Below are 22,508 nucleotides of genomic sequence, written 5' to 3'. Positions count from 1 at the left end.
CATGTCGTGGCACTGAGTGGCCTTTAAAGTTCAAATCAACTTTCTCAGGTTTCAGGATTTTTTTTTTCAGACATCTGGTTTTGGTTGCAGACCATCTGGCCCATAATTTTAAAAACCAGTGTCTAATCCTGTAAGTTAAGGAGCTACCTATATTTACAGGATCTTTACTGCTTTTTAGGAATTGAATTAAATTACTTAGATCTATAAATGAGAACTTGTTAACTGTGCATTGTGATTTGCAGACACTTTCTTGTAACACCTCCTTATAAAAGCAAAATGTAATACATTCATATGTCCTCCTTTGTTCAGGAACCAGGCACCTCTGATAAATGCACCTAGATGTATGCTTCAGTGTAATTTGCACATCATAAACTATATTTAGGCTTTCATTCTAACCATTATGAGGGGTTTGTACCTGAAAGTATTAGAATTATGTTTTCTGAGTCAGGGATTTACATCTCTAAATTGCTGCTAAAGTCAATATAAGCTGCCAGTGCCTGTTAGAGTGGGTAATCAGACCTCATTCTTAGATAAAGATATTTAACATTTAGATTCCTGAAATCACACCAGCTTCAGCATAGTTTTCAGGAGGAAATCCCAGCTGGGAAGAAGTAATACTGGTGAAATGCCATCATCCTCCTAAATAAACATCTTCCTGTTACTTGGCCCTTGATTGAAGCCTGATGTGTTAGCCTAACACTTTTAAACTAATAAAAATAACCTCCCCTCTCCACGGTGGTGGGCTTTGTTCCTGTGGTATTGCAATAACAATGTGAATGATTTTACAGATTTTATTCCACCTCAGTGATTTATTGCCAGTCCAGAGAGCTCTGACATGCACTGGAGTCAGCGGCTTACGGGTCAGAGCACAGGTTAGCCCCAAAGGCTGGGCACTGAGATGGCAAGTTTGCCTCTGCTTCCATTAAATAAATAAAGTTGCTGCTCATATGCAGCTGCTAAATACAGGAACTTTGGCAAAAAAAGGGTTTTAAACAGTGGGCTGCAGTTACAAGATTCTTTTTGGTGTTTTAATTTTTTTTTTTTCATATTAATACCTGTTGCATCAACTTGTTATACGGGTTAAATGTATTTTTTAATACTTTCAGCTGCAGGCAGTGAGTGAGCTGCTGTGTCCCAGAGATCTAAACATACAAATTGTGGCCAAAATTAAGTAGTGATCCAGTCCATTGCTCTCCTGATGCAGAGCAAGGGCCTTTCCTTGCAGGGTTGCTTTCTCCTTCAGCCAATCTTTCCAGGCTTGATCCCTTCCTGCATTTTAAAGATGCTGAATTCAGCTGCATGCAGAGGACCTGCAGGGCTGCAGCCCTCCCTAGTAACTCAGTGTAGAGATGTGTAGAGGAGACTTCTGCCCTCACAGCTTTCTGCTTTTCAGCTATTATTTTTAAAAATTTTTCCTTCATCTGCTTGCTTGAGAGTGAGTACTAGTGCAGGTCATTTCTGTTAGATTTAAATTTGGAATTACCAATTAAAAGCACTTTGTCCACTTTCTGCCTTTCTGTAAAGTTTGCATTTATTTGTAGGAAATCTGAAATCACCTCGACTTGTAGAAAAACGTGGTGAAGGATTGCTTTCCCTTCTCTGACTTGCTCTGTGGTGTGATATTTTCAGGCAGGGAGTGAACAGCATTAACAAGACTAAAGAAGCAGTAGATTGGGAATCAGGCTGCATTTAACATATAGCTATTAGGCATGTTTAATTGGTCAAAGGTCATCTGTTCCATGAAAAAAAAAAAATTAAAAAGCATGCATCCATATAAATGAAATGTTTGATTAAATTTTTAGATAAAAGAGTCCCTTTATATATATAGTAGAGAGCATGAGACATGAACACATGTCTACAATCCACATTTTGAATCCTAGTGGATTTAAAATACGCTTTGGATTACTTTTTTTTCCCACAGGTATGGCAGACAGATCATATATAAAGTTAATATCAAGTTAATCTAGATGAAGAGGGGTGGGGTGTTCAATTTTTTTTTTTTTCCTTTAAGCTTTGAAAAGGCAGGATTGAAAGCTCACATGGAGTCTGTCCCAGGGATGGTGTTTTTGTGTTGCAACATTGGTGTTATAAATAAATTTGAAGCATTGCAGTAACACACATCACATTTATTTTTTTGAAGTGCCTCCAGCATGTCATTACAGATGGATTGATAGTCTTGATAACATTGAACTTTTGTCAGACCTAACCTGGCAGATTTGTTACATGTCAGAAATTTTCTGTCATTTTTCTTGCTATTCAAAAGGCAAATATATATTTGCAACCTTGAATGACATTGAATATGGAAAGCAGACAGAAATTTATCACTTGACAGAACTGTTTTTGTTCTGGGTTTTTTTTTTCCCTCTTCTTCACAGTGGCAAATCTACAACTGGATTTTAAAATTCTGACTCCTCTCTGTGTTTCAGGAGTACAGAACAACTGTGATGGCAGCTTACAAGAGCTCTGTGAACTGTCTTTTTACAAATGTAAAACACGTTCTTTATTACTTCACATTCAGATAATTTATTTTTGTGCTTCTTGGACTGAGGCAACTTCTGACCTTTCTTAAAAACTTGGCAGGATACAGGCAGTGAAGAAGGTCTTGCTCAGGAGACAGGAAAGCAAAGGATGCAGATGTTTAGAGAGCAAATTTTCATAACACTAAGGCTAAAAGTAATTTGGTTTTTACCCAGTGAGGCTATGGCTTCAAACGTGAGTGCTGTGAAATAGGGATAAAGCTGGATCAAAACTGCTTATTTTGGTGTCTTAAAATAAACTATAATTTAATTCTGTGGTACGCTGATCAGCTTTAAATGCTGGATTTGTTTTAAAGAGACATGCCAATGGCAAGGCAGGTTTTCTGGTGTAAGAAGCAGCAAAGAAACGGAGGAAGAATTTTCATCAAAGGATGCAAACAAATATTAAGGTAGGGAGAAGCAAGTCTTGGACAGAGCATTAAGATGAGAGTTGGAAGAAGATGAAGCTGTCAGTCACAGAAATGTCAGTGCTGATTTGGGGGCAAAATTCCAAGCTGGACCACAGCATTTTATGCTGAGCAAATAAGAAAAAGACTTTTGACTGCTAGTAGAAAAATGCTGCAATCCAAAGGACCAGCATTCTATACATTAGTATGCAATAGCACTGTACACTTCCAAATGTATAATACCCTAGTGAAATCAAGAGGATAATTATTAACTCCTCTGCTGGAAAGATTTTCTTTCAATGCTTTAGTTCAAAATGCCACAGACACCAGTGTTAATAAATAATTGGGCTATGTATCACACACCATATCTCTTAGGCAATATTCTATGCTACAAAGTCATATAGAATTCTAGTTACCAAACACAGTGTGGGAGAATAAAGTCTTTCTTCCTATTATTTTGTTAAAAAAAAATAAAAGAGGAAGAGATTTTATTAGTCCTCAATACTCCTAGTATAAATAGAAGTCAAAGCCATGGAGAAGGGTTATTATGTGGTTCATTACTGTTTATTACCACACAGCACATCAAGATGTCTGCTAGAAGGAGTAAATCATTTGGAACATGCCTGGTTTGTCGATCTTCTGCAGGATGCTCAGCACTACTCTGCCTTCTTCCTCTGCTCTGAGGAATATGTCTCAAATCTGTCACCTGTCATATGTTCCCTCTGTCTCTTGCTGAAGAGAAGGGAACAGACGAATGTCTTATTTTGGTGTGATTTGTTTTTTGCATTTTGGAGCAGAGGGGAGTGTTTTTCTTCTGAAAAGTTTCTGTCTAAACTGTGTTGCTGTAAAACCAAGAGCCTTGCTGTCTGCACGTGAGTTAGGATTTGATTTGTTCTGTAGCTCTGAGATAACTTTTTTAATAGCTTACCAGTGTTTTTCAGTATCACTGAGGACAAAGAAAGTTTTATTGTGCTATCCATGACATTGAATTTAAACCTGTAGACAAATAAAATGGGTTTAGTGAGTTCATGCCTCTTTAGCTGCACTTCAGCAAATGTTGGTGGGTTTAATACACTTTTCTTTAAACTTTTTAATAGTGTGAAATGTCCTCAACAATTTCATTTAACCTTTCACTTCTAGCCAAAATCAGTAATGAGCTCATAAAGTTAAGCTCACACTCATTGAAGGACTAATAAACCTTGGTACGTTTTAGACTTGAACAGCTAAGGATTGCATTTGAAAAGCCCTCATCTCTATTGCATGAATGTGAAATTCTTTCCTTTTTTTCCCCATTTGTCTTTACAGCACTTTGTATTTCTTTTGTCTGGAGTTTAATTAGAAGTTTTTAAAAAGCCCCATTTCCCCTCTGGAGACAGAGTGCTGCTAATATGAACTGCCTGTGATTTTTTATTTATTTTTAAACAGTCATGGCTATGCTAATCTTCTGTTTCTTAACCTTCCTCCTCCTCCTGCCTTTCTTGCTCTCTAGCCTGAACAGAATGGGTGATCTCTACCAGTGCCAAAGGCTTTGCAGATGTGAGCTCTGTCACCTGTGTCCTCATGCCAGGTTTTGGGAATGTGCTGTGTCCCTTTAGCCCTGGCTTTCTCCATACCAACACGCTGAGGGACTCTGCTCTGCCAAGCTGCCACTTCAAGGCATTTGTCAACAAACTAAAAGTTACCCACAGCTCATTATTGTCACCCAGGTTTGTTGCTGTCCTTACTTAGCCCTGCACTGCATGGAGCATGTGTCTGTGTGATGTTATCTCTTCAGAGAGAGCAAAGCAAGAAGCACATGTCCAGAACACATGAAATCTCTGCAGCAAATACCTGCTGCTTTTGATAGAGTTAATACCCCATATGACAAATTTTCTGCTTTGGAAATACTGCCATACCATCTGTTGTCTCTGATCGTGTTCAGCAGAGCAGCATTACTGCCCTGATGAATTTTGTCACATTTCTTCAGAAATTCTTAGTCAGGGTATGTAAGTACACAGGTTATAAAGAAAATGTCTTCACTATTGATTTTTCTCTGCTTTTTTGTTAGTCTATTACTTATTTGCACAGTTCTTTTATGTTTTTAATTCATATAAATATATATAAAGGTCTGAATTTCCCTATTCAAAATCCTGCAGGCAAACACAAATTTCATCAGGTGGATATGTATGGTGTGGAGATAATAGTGTACACATAGAAAGAAAAACCTTAACTCTTGATTTACCTCTTCCTGAGGTTTTTCATCTCTGCCATGACTTCTATAAGTAACCACAAACAAGCTGGTGGAACTGACAGTATAAAGATTGTTCTTAAATCTTGTTGCACAGGAATGAGAAGCTGTGGAGCTGCTCTAGCCTGCAGCTGGAGCTGATGGACTGCAGCTTACCTGGTGTAGAAGCTGGGGAGACAAGTCCCACCATTGCTCTTCTTATATCAGGGTCCTTAGCTGTGTGTCTCAAACTTTCTCACCTTGTCACATCAGAATCATATGTGATTGTCCTCAAAAAGCTGGGTAAGGTGGTCAGTACCCACTCCTTACTGACTGCCATGTACTTTCTTCCCACAGATGTGAATGAGTGCACCACGGAGAACGGTGGCTGTCAGAACCAGTGCTGTAATACCATTGGCAGCTACCACTGCAAATGTCCAGTGGGCCAGAAACTGGAGGAAGATGGAAAATCATGTGGAGGTAATGTTTTGTACTCTGTCTCCCTGCTATTAAGAAATTAGGGAAGACATTGGAATAGAAAAGGGAATATTAGCTTTTATCTGGAGCGTATACTCAGAGTTGTCAAGAGTGCAGATCTTCTCATGTTTGGATTATGAAGATGAAACTGTAAGAACACTTCAAAGGGTTGTTGGTGGGTTTTTTTTTCCTTTTTCTGAAAAAATTTTATCGCTTAACCTGGATTGGCTGTGCCATGTTCTGATGATGGAATTTCCATAATCAGAATCATCGACTTAAAAACTGGAAGAATTGTGTATGTTTGATAACATTTTGTCTGACTCTAAAACAAAATGGTTCTTATCAGAAAATACACGTACACTTTTGCATTTCAATCACTATTCCAAAGCTAGAGATTAACTGAATAAAAAAGGATTTCAGACCACATGGTATGTAAACCCATTTGTATTCTTCTTGAGGGAAATATAAGTCCAGTTAGTGTATTAGAGAGTAAAATTTTGTTCTTAGGCAGAAGCTTGAGTTTGTGAAGATGCAAAACATCATGTAAGCTTATGTTGGAACACATGATGAGTTACAGGTAGACTTCATAAAGATGCATGCACTGGTAAGTAAAGGGGGTGTAAAAAAGCCCATCTCATCTGTGGACCTACAGTCCTTACATTTTTTGCATCATCAGATGCAAAAGGCAGAGTGAAAAGACAGGTGTAAAGTAGCCCCATGTTGCAGGACTGAGCAGTTTTTTCTTCTTGAACTCTCCTCTAACACCAGTAATGGATGTTGGCTGCCATATGATCCTGTGTGCACTGGCTGTGTGCCTGGATCTCACCCTCGATTGCATTTCATGGCTGCATGAGGGTGTCATTGATGGTTTTTTATTATCTCAAGATGAAAGGTGCTCTGTAGGTTTTTATGAACTGTATTATCTTTTCACAAGAAACCATCTTCTCTGGCTTTTCCTTTTTGCATAGCATCTCACCAGTTCCTTTCTTCAAGGATTTCATTTTACCATTGTCCTTCAACTCCCCTCTTAAGGTTTGTACAAAGCAATGTATTTCTTAGTTGTGGTCATATTCTTTGTACTAACTTTATAATTTATTTGGCTGCACTCCTTTTTTTCACTGGAACATTGTAGAATTATTTTTCACAGCAAGCTCCCATTTGATATCCAACTTGACAGTGTAAATAAGCAGTAGATGGTATTTTGTTTTGATTGAAGTTTTTCATTGTGGTCCTCTGTGCTTTCATTTTGGGCTTTTGAAAGCTCAAAGCAGAAATATTATGCATGATTCACAGATCCCTCCTACTTCACCTCACTCCTCTCTTTCCTCTTTTGGGGACTAGTTGGTAAGATGCCTGTGAACCAGTGAATAGCTCTCTGTGTTGATGACTACTTACTGCTTTCAGATCTGAAAAAAATTAAGTTGTTGAAAGCAGAGGTCCTAGTGATTGTAATCCTAAATTGCTTGGTGTGGCAAGAGTCCTGTTTCCATTAAAATAGTTCTGTGTTAGTAAGTTAATTAAATTAGTGTTCCTTCTGGACAGTTCTGCTGTTCTTAAAATATACTTAACATTCTGGTACTTTTTGACATTCTTAAACAGAGTTTAAGGCAGTTGATTCTTTTACTACATATTACCTAACCAGGAATCTTAGGAGAATGAATTATTAGCCATTTGAAAGTCACTTTTTGAATCTTCAAGCAAAACTGGAGACATACAGCAAACTGGAAAATGCTCAAGTTGTAGACAAAAGCAAGCGTATCAGTGGCACTAATTACACCTGACCTTCCCTGCAGATGACAGTGACAGCAAACACGTGGCTATGCTGACATGCAGAACAAGTTCTTCAGCCAAATTCTGGCCATCATCACATTACAGTAGAAGTAACTTAATGGTTGATTATTACATATGAGAAGAAAGAGCTTCCAACAAAGCTGTGTGCTGCTGGAAGGTGCTGGCATTTCAGGATTGGTGTTTTATTGATGCCTTTGCCTTGCTCCAAAAGATCATTTTGCAGATGAAAGTAAAGCAGCTCATTCAGGCTAGCCAGCAGTTTTGGAGGAATAAAGCTTAGAGTTGTTCAGAATAGTAACATTTTTTCATTCTTTATAGCATCATTGTGCTTTATGTTACCCCTTAGTCTAAACTCAAACATTAAATAGATGTGTACTTTTGTTCAGCTCCCATTATCCTTCTCATGGCTGGTTTTATTTCACTGGTGACTGAAATGATCAGTTGGTGTACAGGGTTTTTTTTATAAGCCAAGGTACAAATAAGGTGTATAGTTAGAAAAGCACCATGGAAGGTAGTAAGTCATTATTAGAGCAAAGACTGATTTTGTTTTTCAGAAACTAAACTGAGAGTCCTGACGAAAAAAACCAAAAGATGTCAGGCAATAACTGTATTTAAAAAAAAAAAAAAAGTTTTAGCCATATAGAGGCATTGAATGCTAAGGAAGGGAAAGAGGGTAAAAAAAAATTACTAATCTAACAACATAATGAAGTGTTCTGCTGATTAGATCAATAATAGCTGGGGGTTTTCTGAGCAATTTTAGGAGACTCAAAGGCTCATTTCACATCTCAAATGAGCTGAGGATAGTCAGTGTCTTCTATGATGTCAGACCTTCATGCAATACACAAGGATAGTTGAATATGAACAAGTTAACAACATAAAATAAGCCAAAAAAATACATTATTGCTCTCAGCATTGACTAAACCTTCCCTTCCTTGGGTGTTTCTGTGGCTGCTTAGGGCCCTGTGGGGAAGGGGATCAAGCAGCACAGCCTTGAACAGCCAACCCTGTGGGCTCCATACTCCTTCCAGGGCCTGTAAAGATCTTTTCTAATTAAGTGGGGGCACTTATGGTGGGATGTAGCATTGAGAGTTGTGTGGTATGTACAATCCTACTTCTCTTCATTACTTCCATCAAGAGGCAAGTCATAGAAAGGGGAAGGCAAGTGCATCCCTATAGAAACTCCAGCCAGAGCAGTGAACTGATTAGCCTTTCAAAACTAATTATCTACATGTTGTACTGAAGATTTCACTCTCCAGTGTTCATGGACGTAACTTCAGGTTTTTATCTGACAGAGGGATATTTTTCTGGCAGATAGTCATGTAGGCTTTACAGATTTTGACATAAAGCTCATGCTTGCCTCTTGCTCTTCATGTGTCTGATAGAAATTAATGATGAGAAGGGATTTGGATGCAAATCACTGCACAAATAATTCAACAAATTAATATCTGGCATTTATTAGTATATGACTGACGGCCTAATTCTGTGCTCTGTGCATCTGTACTGGTGTTCGGTTTTTCTGGGGCAGTCTGGTTGGTGTCTGTGGGTGGATTTGCTCAGAAGGTTGGGCTGAGTAAAGGAGAGGAAATGTGTGTATGCACAGATCACCTTTACCTTTCTGCAATACCTCCTTACTTTCTAAGAAGAGGTACCACTGACTTAATTTCTGATACTCTGTGAGATGTACAATTACTCTCATTTTGTATTTTATACTAATGGAAAACTACTACTCAGACATCACAGAAACAGAAGTTATCTTTACCAAACAGAAATACCATTTAAAAACTCGTTTGCTGGCACAAGTCCAGATCTGTAAGGGATGCTGAGGCTACAACTACAAAAGTGTGTTTTCACACATGAATAAGCTCTGGAAGTCAAATAAAAAAAGGTCACAACCTTACGTTAACCTTCTTTGGTAAACTGTCATTTCCTATGTATATTATTATTCTCTCATCTGTCAAGGCAGCCGAAGGAAGTTAGAGACAAATGAAGTCCTGTGATTAGCTGTGGATGAAAAGAAGTTTTATTTTACTGATTGGACTAATACTGCAGTCACTGCAGCCCAGTCCCTGGGGGATTCAGTCAAACACTGGAGCTCCTGACCTTTGCCAGGAGGCCTTTCAAAGAGGCTGCATCCAGAGCCAGTGTGTGACTTTGCAGGGCCACCACTGGTTACCCCAGTAATGTAGCAGTCACTGGTGTCACGGGTTTAGCCTGATCCCAGGTCAGATGGGAACTCTCCGAACCCTCTTGCCACAGAAGAGTTAATAGCTGGACTCAGAGGAGTACTGAAGGATTTGTCCAAGACCAAGGAGCTGTTTATTAAAATGACCTCAGGATTTAGTCTGCAAGGTTTGAGGTATCAGTGCTAACTTATTCTTGTCAAATTCTGTGGGTTTTTTGCCAGAGACACACACAAGTTCTGCATGGGCTGTTTTCCTTATCCAACAAATCAATGCACCAGGTTTCTGCTGTGAAAAAAATCAAAGGACTTAGTGCCAAGGAAGTTCTGTTGTGGTTTTTGTTGTTGTTGTTGGGTTTTATTTATTTATTTATTTATTATTTTTTAATAGACGTTGAATTAGTCCATTGGAGGAATTCAGGATTTCTTTGCATTGTCTTATCTCAAAGTTGATATGGTATGACACGAGTTATTTTCATGACAAAGGGTTATTTTCAGGAACACTTACAAAGAGAATAAGGAAAATAAACAGTATTATACTATATATATATATATATATATATATGTACCAGTTCTGATCACACATGCAACAAATACCACTCAGTATCAACTCAAGTCTTACATCAGTTAAGTGGAGGGACTTTCAGATGTGGTAAACCCACCCAGCCTTATTCATCTTTCTCTGTTTCAAGACCTTGTCTTGAAATACAGAAATGAAATCAGTTGCAGGAATTATATGACAATTATCTAATTATTTCAAACTGAATTACTGTGCCTACTTAATGTGCACCTCAGAGAATCAGGGGCATGGGCAACTCCATCTTTTGACCTTAACAGATGCTGGATGAGCATCATTCATTACTAAAATATTCTAGTTTGGGGTTGTTAGTTTCTTTTGTTTGGCTAGGTATGTTTTTGTTTGTTTGGTTTTTGGTTTTTTGGTTGTTTTGGTGTTTTGTTTGTTGTTTTTACACTATTTCAAAAAGGGAGAGAAAAAGGATAGTTAAAAGTGAAAGAAATGTGAGACAAAACCTAATTTCTGGTATTTCCAGTCCCGTTGTCTGGTGTTCACTGGTACCCTGGGACTCCAACATGGAGTTTGAAAGGATAAAAAAACAGTGAAGCACTCTGTCAGAGGCTGAAGAATAAACGTTTTCTTCTCCATTAGTTTGTGTGTCCAGAGTACTGGTAGATTTCTGATGAGTTGAACTGAATGTTACAAGAAGCAATACCTGTTTTTACCTTGAAAATCCTGTTTATGGTTGCTCCGAACTGTCAGGACTTTCACTCACCAACAGAAAACTTAATTACTGCTTTTCATTTCAGATCCCACTTGCCAAAAGTCAAGGTTTCCCTTCGCATTTAAAGGGAAAGATGTTAAATAAGAATAAGGATTAATTGTGCATTTTAAACACTGTGTAGCATTATGAAGTCAGACTGCTGTGTTTTTTTCAGACAGAACTGTGTGATGTTTGTGCACGGTTGCTGGAAAGATAGGAGTAAAACCCATCCTCAGGCATTTATTGGCAAATTTGGGGTTTTTTACCTCATTTTTAAGCAGGTGTCCCTGCCTCTTGAGGAGAAGTGAAGGCTGGGGACTGCTTGTCTGACCCTTCCTGTGCCCTCCCCACAGGAGCAGTCGCCGCGCTCCCTCAGGCAGTTCGCCTCATGTTGTGTCTCGTGGTGATTGTAAGTACTACAGCTGAAAAAAACCAAAACATACAAAAAAACAAAAAATACATTCTCAAAAGGAGGAATGAAAATTACAGTGTGTTCACAGTAACATTAACTGGAGGTTGTTGGTTTTTTTTTCAAAAGGAAGCCCCTGAGCCTCAGGCTGATGGCCAGGCCCAGGCAAGCGGGGGTCTGAGGTGAATTTGGGCGGGATGGTCTCGGTGGCTGTCAGGCTGCAGTGAGTGCCGGGGGTTTGCTTTAACCAGTCCCCTCTGTGCACCTTCCCAAACATAATCCACTCAGTTACATGCTGAGGACACACAAACCCTTTCAGTTTTACTAAATGTATCATATATTAATCCCAACAGAATCACAATGATTCAGGATCTGACCTGGTTCTCTCCAGTCAGGGCAGGGCAGGCACATCACTGAGGCCAGAGCATTTCCAACCTATATTTTGAGCATTTATCTGGCAGTCATAGCTGAGAAAAGCATCTGATGCCATAATAATGGATTTATTTTTTGAATTCTAGTTGCACTTATAACATGTTAAGGGTGGGAAGGGACCTTAAAGATCATGTAGTCCCAACACCCCTCTCATGCCCAGGGACAACTCCCATGGGATCAGGTTCCTCAAAGCCCCATCCATCCCGGCCTTGAACACTTGTTTGGATTTTTCCTGATTCATGCTTGACTATTGCTGAAGTCTCCCTGCTCCTCTCATACACACTGAACAAAGCCTGTGAGCTAAACCACATAATGTCTCACATCTGATATCCCTCAGGGTAGATGAACTAAAGATGAACTAACAGTTGTGACAGCTTCCTCCAAAGTGAATATTACCATTGAAGAGTGAGTGAGCTGGTTTATCCTGGATATGTGTTTTCACTCATTGGAGCTGAGGACAGGCACAGTCAGTTTTCAGTCCCTTTTTAAGCAGAAGTTTGATGCAGACCAGTTGGGCTGAAATGTCTGGTGTCAGGATCCCAATCCAAGGCTCCAAAGCATCAGCTGAAGGAGTGCTACGTGTATTTGCAGCCTTGGCTCTCTGGACTGACTGACTGGGACCGCTTGTATTTCAATAATTCAAATATTATTTTAAGGTAATATTGGTAAATCTCTTTTTTCCATGGAGGAAATAAAATCTCTTTTTCTCATGGAGGTTTGTGGGTTTTTTTCTATGCATCTAGATTTTCCTCATGGAATGTTTAATTCAACCACAGCATTTTAATAGCAGCCTTTTGCATAAACAAACCATGCAACTGGCAGATTAATTTTCAGGTTACACAAGGATTGCACAGGGTTGGATCAGCATGTAGTATGTTTCCTGCAGCATATCTGCTGTGTTCCAAAGCAAAAAGCACGATGCTATTCATAAACCACAGAAAGCTGGCATCTTGTTCTACATTACAGTTGTCAGATAAATTATTGATCACTGATCTGATACAGACTGGAAGGGAAATTTTTTTTCTAGATGTCCCAGGTAACAAAAAATGGAGAGGCCCATCTCTGCACCTCCTGGTCTGGTCCATATGGTGCTTAAATGCTCCCCATGCATCACGGCTGATGATAGACTGGGCATATGGTTTGCTTCCCCAAGGATTCCAGATCCTGTGTCCTTCCTCTGGGATCTGAAAAGCCTCTCATGGGCTCTACCAGCTGGAAGGAAACACTGAGAAATGTCACTGGCTGTTCTCTTCGGGAAGGAGTAGTTGTGTAAAAGCAAGGAGAATGACAGTCACCCCCTTCGTGGTTTCTCTGCGTGGGACTCCAGGTCCTACACTTGTAAGTTTGCGCAGAAAGATGGGCATGAACAAGCATACTGGCCTGAAAAGCTTTCTTTGTCCAAACTGCTTGATACAAAAAGCTTTATTGATCAGCTTTTGGCAGTGAAAACATTCCAGGTTTGGAAATAATATAGTATTTGTTATACCAGTGAGGGATTTAATATGGTTTAATTAATGCAAAAGCTTTGAATAGTTAGATGAAAACCACTGTATCACTATATGAAAGGGCTGCTATTGTCCAGACAAATATAATATTTAGAAATAATATGACAAAAATGATAGACTGCAGTACAAATATTTCTAGGGCTCTGATTAGTTTATATTAGCTAGTTTCTAGCATTTATGACTACCCCTGAAAGGCAGGTTATGGAGAATGTTAACATTCCACTGGGCTGATTGACAATAATTAGTTTATTTTAAAGGAAAGGGAAGAAGCATGGTATTGTTGCAGCTGACTAATGTGAATTAAAAGCTTGGTAATCTTTTCTGCAATTACAGAGATACAATGATTGCCATTGTCAGAGAAGAAAATCCACTCGCACTTTTGAGATTCATTGCGCAGAAAGAGCTTTTGCAAGCCTGAAATTGAAGCTCTGGTCGTGGCCTCCAAAATTACAGTTAGTAGTAATTTTATGCAGAAGCAAGACTTTTGAATACTTAAATTATAGCCTGCTTGTAGCAAGGTATTTACCAGCAAATACAAGCATCTTATAAACAGCACATGAGTCATCTTGGTGTTCATTTTGAGCACATCGAAAATGTAAATTGCAACTGAAGTATTCTTGTGTAGAGAGGCAAGGCTTAGAAACCTTCAATTCATACTTTAAATGGAAATCATGAGAGGAAAAATGCACACATTTTCCTTCCAGTGGAGAGTATTGTGCAGGGTAACAACTGCTTTTTCTGTAGCTTTGCCTACAGGCTGTGTAAACAAGGACTTATGTCAGATAGAGAGATGGGAAGAAGTGCAGCTCCTGCACAGTGTTTACATTCCTCTTTAGAGGTATTTCAAACCAGTCTGCACTGGGACAACTAATAGAAGTCCTATTTTTTATTGTAAATGCCTGTGGATTTTATGAGCTATCTGATAGATCTTTAAAAAGCTTTAAAACAATTTGTGATAAAATCTAAACCAAACAGAAATCTGTCAGCTTCTCTGTTCAAAGCACTGGCCCAAAGGAAGCGAGCCAGACATGACTGTCAGCAAGACAGCAACTGCTGGGAGGGCTGCAGTTTGTTATTAAAAGATCAGTAGTTTGATCAACATCATATTGGGTTACTCAAACTTCAATTACATGACTACCTGAGGGCTTTAACTGGGTTTTATTAGAAGATCAGCTTGAAATAAACCTGCTGTTGTTGCATACCAGATCTGTGAAAGACCCACCTGAGGACCTTGCTAACATTGCTATCCCAAAAGAGATCTAGTGTCTTCCAAGGAGTTCAGAAACAACTAATGATAAGGGAGCAATCACATGATTAATTTGATTTAATTTTTAATCTTAGTAAGAGGGAAAAAAAAAAAAGGTAATCTTTTGTGCTTGATGGCATTGTTCATTAGGATCCAGCTCTGAAAATCAGCATGGACAGGTTTGGAACATGTTAATGCCACTTCTCTCTTTTGGATGAATCTCTGCAGAGTCACAACTAATACATATAAGGAAAGCAGAGCAAGCAAATTTGTGTAACATGCTGTCTTTTGCTTGCTGGTGGTTTGTGTTGCAGATCAGTCTGGAGATGTGATAGTTCCAATGGGGGAATCAACCCCTGTGGCAGCTTCTTGTGGAGGCATTCTGTGACCTAATAGCTGTAGAGCCATGTCAGTGAGCCTGGCTTTACACAAGTGGCAGGGATTGTGCTGTGGTCTTGCCTAGATGAGGCTGGCAGAGAGAAGGAGCTTGGTGGCTCCATGGTGTGTTTTCCCTCCCTGTTTTCCTAGTCTCTGTGGATGCAGTGCCAGAGTTTCATGTGTTGAACAGAATGGTTCTGATGGGTGACTGCTTGTCCCAAACCAATTATTACTAAGAGGGGTTTATGTTCCAGTGAGCCTGCATGATGAGTCTATCCATGTGTCATCTTAAAGCTTTTTACCAAGCCAAGCAGGATGTTGGTCACAAATAGCTTTCATACTTCTGACCAGCAGAGTATATGTACTGTAAACTGGAACCATTGGATTATGAAGGTATTTGCATGATGATAATTTTCTTTTGCATATTTTACCTACCATGTGTGAAAAGACATTTCACTCCATGTCCTACTGTAGTAACGACACTTACAGAGCTCAGCAAGTGGGCATTAATATTGCTGCTAACAAAAACCAGATGGTCTCATCAGATCAGTCATTTCTCTTTTTTTTATTCCGGAACTGTTTTTTCCAACTGTCATATCCTGCCAAGAGAAGATGCTGATGGCCCAAAGTAGAAACCTCCTCAGTAGGTCTGAGATTTGAATCTGCACGAGGACTTTGGGCTGTGTCATGCTGTCTCTTTATTAAGTACATCTCCTCCTGGAGATCTTTTTCTCCTTTGCTACCCTTCCACTTCCCAGCATGGCCTAACTGAATTGTGCTGAGGAACTGTATTTAAAAATTGATAACTCATAACAATTTTTCCTTTTCTGTCCCACTTCAGAAAAACTTGCAGGAGTGTTGCAGTGAAGCTGCTGATGCTTGTGATCTCAAAGCCTCTTTCCTAAGCAGAAATTACATGAAAATCTAATCACTGTGTTTCAGCCCACACCACTGTGGTTAACAGGCAAAACATCCTCTTCCATCTTCACTGTTTACAGTTGGCACATTCACTTCTTTTCAGCAGGAAACTGTAAAATTAATCTTAATTTTATTCCCTTTATAAGTTTTTTCTAAGATAAGCTCATAAGTTATGTACTTTTCTGGATTGTTGTTCTTCAGAATGTGTTCCTTTTTTATTTCATGTGGTCGTTCACTTATCCTGGCACCAGTTTTCCACTACTCAGTTTTCTGTATCAATGTGAATTGGAGTCTTTAAGTGCATACAGTGGCCAAAATATCTATAACCCCCCTGTGGAGCCTGGTAACTCTATCAGTCATCTTTTTTTGGCTTTACTTTGCAGTGTCCTACTCCAGGATTCAGAGATGTATCAGGTTTTTTTGTTTGTTTTTTTGTTTTTCTTGAGTGGAGGAAAATGTACAAATCTGTTTTGCAAGAAGATGGGAAAAGTATTTCTTCACAGTTGTGTGAAAATGTCAGTGTTTGTCTGAGCTTGGTCCATGAAATTATCATGTTCCTTCCTTTTATTTTATACCCTGATTATCTTGCAGATTATCTGACCCCAATAACTGCTTAAAACTCACATATATATACATGTCTCTGTGTGTACATTCAATGTGAAGAATGTCTTGAAACTCTAATTTGGGGTTGCTTGACTCCAAAGCAGTTTACATATCACAGGCTTACACAGCTATCAAACAGATGCTTCTCCTTTTTCTTATGCAACTGACATTTTCATTTTCTCTGCATATTTTGAGGCCTGAGCAGTGATATGTTTTGACTCCTGAGGCTACGGACGAAATCAAAATGAGGATTAGAAATGAAGCTTTACCTGTCAATTAAGTAGTTAAGCTTGTCCTCCACAGCATCTACACTTTCAAATGGCCTGTTTATTAAATTTGAAATAGTTTTCATTCTTGACCTTGTTGAAGTTGAATGGACAGTTCTAATTATAATCTTCAGAGATCTGATCTGCAACATATGGTTTGCATACAGAGTTGTGGATGAGAAGCTCTTGTCTGTTTATTGAGCTAAACCTCTGTTAAATACCAAGAGAGAGATTGACATGTCAGGCATTGAAAATAAGCTGGAATTGACAGTAGAGATGTTGTCCATTTTTGTCTTTGCAAGTCACTTGGTCCAGGAGATCTGCTCTGAGGGACATTGAGGAGTGTGACTCGGGGATCCCATCATTGGTGAGAAACAAGTCACCACTTTCAGTGGTTGTGTTGTGCCAGTCAATATAAAAAACAAAACAAAACAAAACAAAAAAAGTCCTAGAGCATCTTTTTTCCTGATATATTTCTCTCCTATCCTGATAAGGAATTCAAATTACCAGAATCTTTGGCAAGTCAATGCCATTCTTTTGAATTGTCTGTGGCCCACTCTAATAGATTTGTAGGACACCTCATAGCAATTTATTCAGGTATTTATTCTCCTATAAGGCCAGGAGGATTCAGCTCAGGAAATTAAACCGAGGTCTTGAGGACCTGATTTGGGTGGATTGTCCCTTTCAGTGCTTGTAAATGTCCTCTCCCCAAAAGCTGTCACTGGTGCTGAGCCTGTCCCTTGGAGGCAAAGGGCTGCTTGCACCCAGCATGTGTTCTGGAAGCAGCTCTCTGCCTTTTCTCAACACTTTTCCACTAAAATATCATCCCTGAGAGATTCCTCTGCCCTCTTCCCTCCTTGAAAACAGCCATCAGGAAATGCATCTCCCTTCAGACCTGGACATAAATATTTATTACAGAACACAGGCATAGATGACTTTGCTGTTCAGCATTTCAGAGTGCTGTGCTCCTTGACCTTTGGTGTTCTCAGTATAAAGACAGATAAACCAGGGGTGAGAGAAGGCAAACCCAACCTAAACACAGCTAGAAGTCATTGCAGCTGCCCGGAAAACATGTGAAATCCAGATCAAGGTACTGGCTATGGGGTAGAAAATTCCACTCTGCAATGTGACTGAATCAACAGGGAGGTCTAAAGGAAGGTGACAGACTGACAGTGAATCCAACACAAAAAGCTTTGGTTTTTTAGTGCCATTGATTTTGGAGGGAAGATAAATAATCAGGTAACTTGGAAAGCCTGTTTCTGTGCATGGCTAATTGGACAGCTCTGTTGAAATAGATGCTGGTTAAAACTGCAAAGAAGAAATATAGTGGAAAACTCACTGCTCTAACAAGGGTCCTCTTTCATTGTGGAGTCTGTTTGCAGGGACTAAATTGGGTAAGGAATCTCTTAACCATGCTTTTTAACCAATCTTTTTTTTCTTTATCAGACGTGACATGCTCCTTTCAGTATGGTTTGCTGGAGCTATTCAATTAATTAATTTTGTTGTAGCAGGCTTGCCTCAGACACCTGTGGCTTCCTGAAATTTAAGCTTCAGCAGTGACTGGAGCTAACCTGGATGACTTTGAACTGGAGCAGACAATGGATGCTCATATAATCCATCGGAGGGGCCAGGAAAGGGCAGAAACAAATAGCTGAGGAGCAAAAAATAAAAGCCTAGGAGCACTAACAGTGCAAAATGATCCATCTGGCTCTATGGGAGCACATTTATCTATGCTGAAAGCTTTTTCACAAAGTTGTTTTAACATCAGGTTCTAGTAGACCACTCAAAACAGCTTGTAGCATATTTATGGGGTTTTTTTGTGAAGCAGAGAAAAAAACCACCCTAGACTTCATGGAAGGTTTTGCAATTTAAAATCTCACAGCTATCTGGAAACTGCTCTTTTCCCTCTTTGCTGCTCAGTTTGATTCAAGGAAACAGAAATATATTTTCTGTTAAAATGAACAAAAAAATTGTCTTCTTTTCTGTAGAATTTTAAGCTTTATTTTTTGACCAGACTTTAAACTTGTATTTTTCTCCCTAGAATGAACACCAATGTCAAACTTCCTTCTTTGTGGAAAAAAAAGGATATTTTGTGGATATTTTCTCTATCAATGGGAGTTTCAAAACTCCTCTAGTCAAACTTTCAGACCTTGAAAACCCCTTCAGTGTTAATAAAACAGGAGAGATCATTTTAGAAACTTCTGTACAAAGAGTAAATTATGTCATGTTTAATAGTGAGTGCAGTTGTGAGTGGATACACACTGGTTGTCAAATTGCAGACATTTTCAAATTTGAGACTTGGGGAGGCTCTGAGGAGGCTGTGAGTTGAATCTATCCTGAGGTTATCTACTTACTGCAATAATGGGTCTTATTTTATTTTTCACTTCTATAGGAATAATTTCTAACTTTTGTGTTAGCTTGTGAATGGCTGGCAACCAAGCCTGTTCCCTTTGCCTCCCTTAACTATATATATTATTTAATTCTGAAACTTGCTAAATTGATGTGTAAAATCCCCCATGTAAATTAGTGGGGAAGGACCATATGATATTTTCTCTTCTTTAAACTTGTGAGGTTTAAACATCCTTTGGAATTTATAAAAGAGACTAATCACAGGGCTGTTAAGAAATAACAGAAGGGAAAGCACTGTCATACATCTTTGTTGATTTTAAATATTGTGCTAAATGGCAGACAATAAGGGAGTTTTTATGTCAGATGAACTAAATGATCTGCAGCTGAAGCAAGCAGACAAGCTAGTCAGGGCAAGGGAGTAGTAAGCCAATTTTTTTTTAACTTGCTTCCAAATAAGTTTTTGAATTGCATATTTCATCCACTTGAAATAATATTAAATGCAGCCACTGAAGGTTTCTCATTGTGATATTTTACCTAAGATCCAATTTTCCCTTCCCTGTTTCTCTGTCTCTGCTGTTACTAAATGTTTAATCCTCACAATATTTGTGTGGGTACCACTGACACACAGAGCTCTCTCTGTAAGGAGACAACCCCCTGAATTTTAAGATAAAGCTGCAATGAATAGACCCTGTACCCTCTTTTTGGTCATGTCTGTTTGGGGTTTTTTTCTTTTTATAAAAAATTACTATAATTATTTTTAATTATGATTTTACTTTAAAACCAACAGCATAAACTATCCTCCAAGTAAATGTAGGTTGGCTTTTGGGTTTCCCTGCTTCTGTTGGTTGCATCCTTTGTGCAGTGAGCTGGGATAGAATTTAGATGACTGGAAAATGGAAATAAGCCTGTGTCATTCATTCATTCATTCATTCCAGTTTCATCTGGTATTTCTTAGGCACCTGGTAAAGAGGATATAATTATGCTTCTGAGAAAGGCATTTGGGCCAGATCTGCAGTTGCTCTTGTGCTGGTTTGGACTCCAGCATGTCAGTGACTGTGCTAGGATGTCCCCAGCCCATTTCAGTAAGAAAGTGTTTCTTGTGTCACCTCCCAGCTGGACAGAAATCTCTTAATCCATATCAAATTTCTGGTGTTGTGGGGGGTGAGTAATCTCTCAGCTACCAATGTCATCCCTGAGATACCCCTGGCACATCATCTCACATCCATTAAGGATTCTCTAAATGTTCATTCTGTTTTTTGCTGGCCAGGCCAAGGAAGGGCACTCAGGTCTGAAGCAGAGCTGTATTTTAAATAACCTTTAATTTTACTTCAAGCATGCAAGCAGAAGTGTGCAGTAAACTTTAGAGTTAAAAGACCATTTCATCTTGTGCTTTGAGAGCAGCTGCACACGTGCACAGGAGGCATGTAAAAAGTGATAAAAGTTGCCAGTCATGACCTTGTGAGGAATGGAGGGCTTTAAAAAAATAAATTCAATTAGAAAGAAATTCAAGCTTGCCTTTCAGTCAGGCACCTGGAGATCTGAAGTGGCAAGTGTCCTATGCCAGAGCCTAAATATATGCATATACCTACAGAGGGTCATTGCAGACTTCCAGGAGAGCAGGGGATGCATTCATTGTGGGAGTCATCACTGGAGAAATTGTTAGGAAGATGCGGAAGCTGTGGCCAGAGGCTGCTCTTGCCCTGCAAGTGGAGAGCTTCAGAACTGGGAGGTGAAACTCAGCTCGCCTGCCCACAGCTCTGTATTGCATCAGGCTAATGCCAGAGAAGTGGGGAGAGGTCATAAAAAGGGTAATTTTCCATGTTGTTCACAGTTCTTAATGGCTTAAACAGCTAAACTCTTTGTTAATAGAGGATTGATCTGGCAACATCTTACTTTTGTTTTAGGTTTTTTCTCTTTATAAAAATGTGATTGCAGGTTCACTATCTCTGTTTAACACTGCTGTCTGTTTTGGGTTTTTTTTTAAGGGACTGATTAATCATAGCTCTTCCTAAATGTTTTAATAATGGTATGAAAATGCCACTGTTGTGATTACCCTGAATTTGAGGCAAGGAGTCACCCAGCTCCGTATTTAAACAGGTTTTGAGCAGGGAGATGACCCCATTGCCAGCATGTCCTGTCAAATCAATTGGGGACAAACTTTTAGGGTTAGCAGAGCCTCAGTTCAGGGATACAGAGGACTTAACTTCATCAGTAGGATCTGCCCTTGGAAAGGGCACAGTGCTGGCAGCAGCTTGTGCTTTTGTACCCCACTAAGATGCATCTATCTTCCATAATCCATAATCCCATAGTATTCTAGAATTTTGGTATGGTTTAATATTTCTGGAATATTTGTTATTTTTTGGTAAATTCATAATTCTAAACTTCTAAAATAATTTTATATTTCTATAGTTATTCCCATATAGAAAAAGAAATGGCTCCTTCTGCACCTCAAACAGCACAAGCTGTTGTTTTCCTGGTGTATATGTCCTTCATTAATACAGCAATTTAAATTAAAAAGTCCAAATAAGTTAGACTTCTACATCTTTTCAAGTGCAGTTCAAGTATTTATATTGGTGACTGCTTTGCAGACTGCTCTCCAGACTAAATAATTATGGCATTTTTCTTCTGTAAATGGGAGCAAAGTGATTTCCTGGTCTTGAGATGTAGGAGACAGTGAAAGGCGACTGTGCCTTGCATTTTTCCTGATTGTATCTGAGGTACATGAAGGAATCTTTCAACATATAATCCTTAAAATATTGATCTTGCAGAGGAAGCCTGAGACTAGAAGGGGTCATCTGTCATCAGACTTGGCTGCTCATGAGGCATCCTGGGAGGAGAGGTGTGGGGTTCCTGTAGGCTGCTTGATCTCCCCTCTGTCTTTTCCCCATTTGCTGCAGGGGGTCTGGTGATGGGGCTGGGCAGAGCTCATATTATACAAGTAATTTAAAGGTTTGTTTGTTGGATTTTCTTTTTTTAAATTTTATTTTATTTTATTATTACTTACATTGCTTTTCAGCAATGTAATTGCCTTCTGGCTTTTTGGGATGTGCTAGCACATGGGAAATGCTGTTGCAATGAAAGAAGAGATGCAGCTGGTGTGGGAGCTGCTGAGTGCAGAGCTTCCTCCTAAACCAAGTCACTTCTTTAAACCTTCAGATAGAGACTAACAAATAGAGCTAACTCTTTTTTTATTAGCTAGACTATTTTTTCCTTCTTTATAAGTGCTGATATCCTAACTTAAACCTGTATTTGGTATATTGGGGAAAGCCAGCAGCTCACTGTAGCCTATAAAATTCATATATTGATGTTCCCAGTATTTGAGTTTATTGAGGCATAAATACTAGAATGTGGTATACTATATGGTTCAGCTGCTTCCCTAATATATTGTTCTGAGCCTTTTTGCTTATATTATTTCTGTGATACTTGAGACAAATAGTTTCCTGCTTTTGATTTTGTCCTGGCATTTTTCAGCAGGCTATTTCTGAACAGTATAGAATTCAACAAGATGAATGCAGTTTTCTGTTTATTGTTTACTTTAAAAAGCAA

At 39.0% G+C, this 22,508-nt stretch overlaps 1 protein-coding gene across 1 annotated transcript in view; it reads left to right on the top strand.

Moving 5' to 3' along the window:
- The window catches only part of LOC115598732 (multiple epidermal growth factor-like domains protein 6), a 180,929-nt gene that overhangs the window by 99,263 nt on the left and 59,158 nt on the right, over positions 1 to 22,508 (top strand). The window contains exons 2-3 of the mRNA XM_030455803.1: positions 5,248 to 5,432; positions 5,487 to 5,609. Of these exons, the coding sequence (XP_030311663.1) occupies positions 5,248 to 5,432; positions 5,487 to 5,609 (308 nt within the window). The remainder of the gene's footprint in view (positions 1 to 5,247; positions 5,433 to 5,486; positions 5,610 to 22,508) is intronic.

The sequence above is a fragment of the Calypte anna genome, chromosome 9 (genome assembly GCF_003957555.1).
Source record: "Calypte anna isolate BGI_N300 chromosome 9, bCalAnn1_v1.p, whole genome shotgun sequence".
NCBI classification, from domain to species: Eukaryota; Metazoa; Chordata; class Aves; order Apodiformes; family Trochilidae; genus Calypte; species Calypte anna.
Note: the sequence above shows the minus strand (reverse complement) of the source record. Positions and strands in the feature narration are given on the sequence as shown.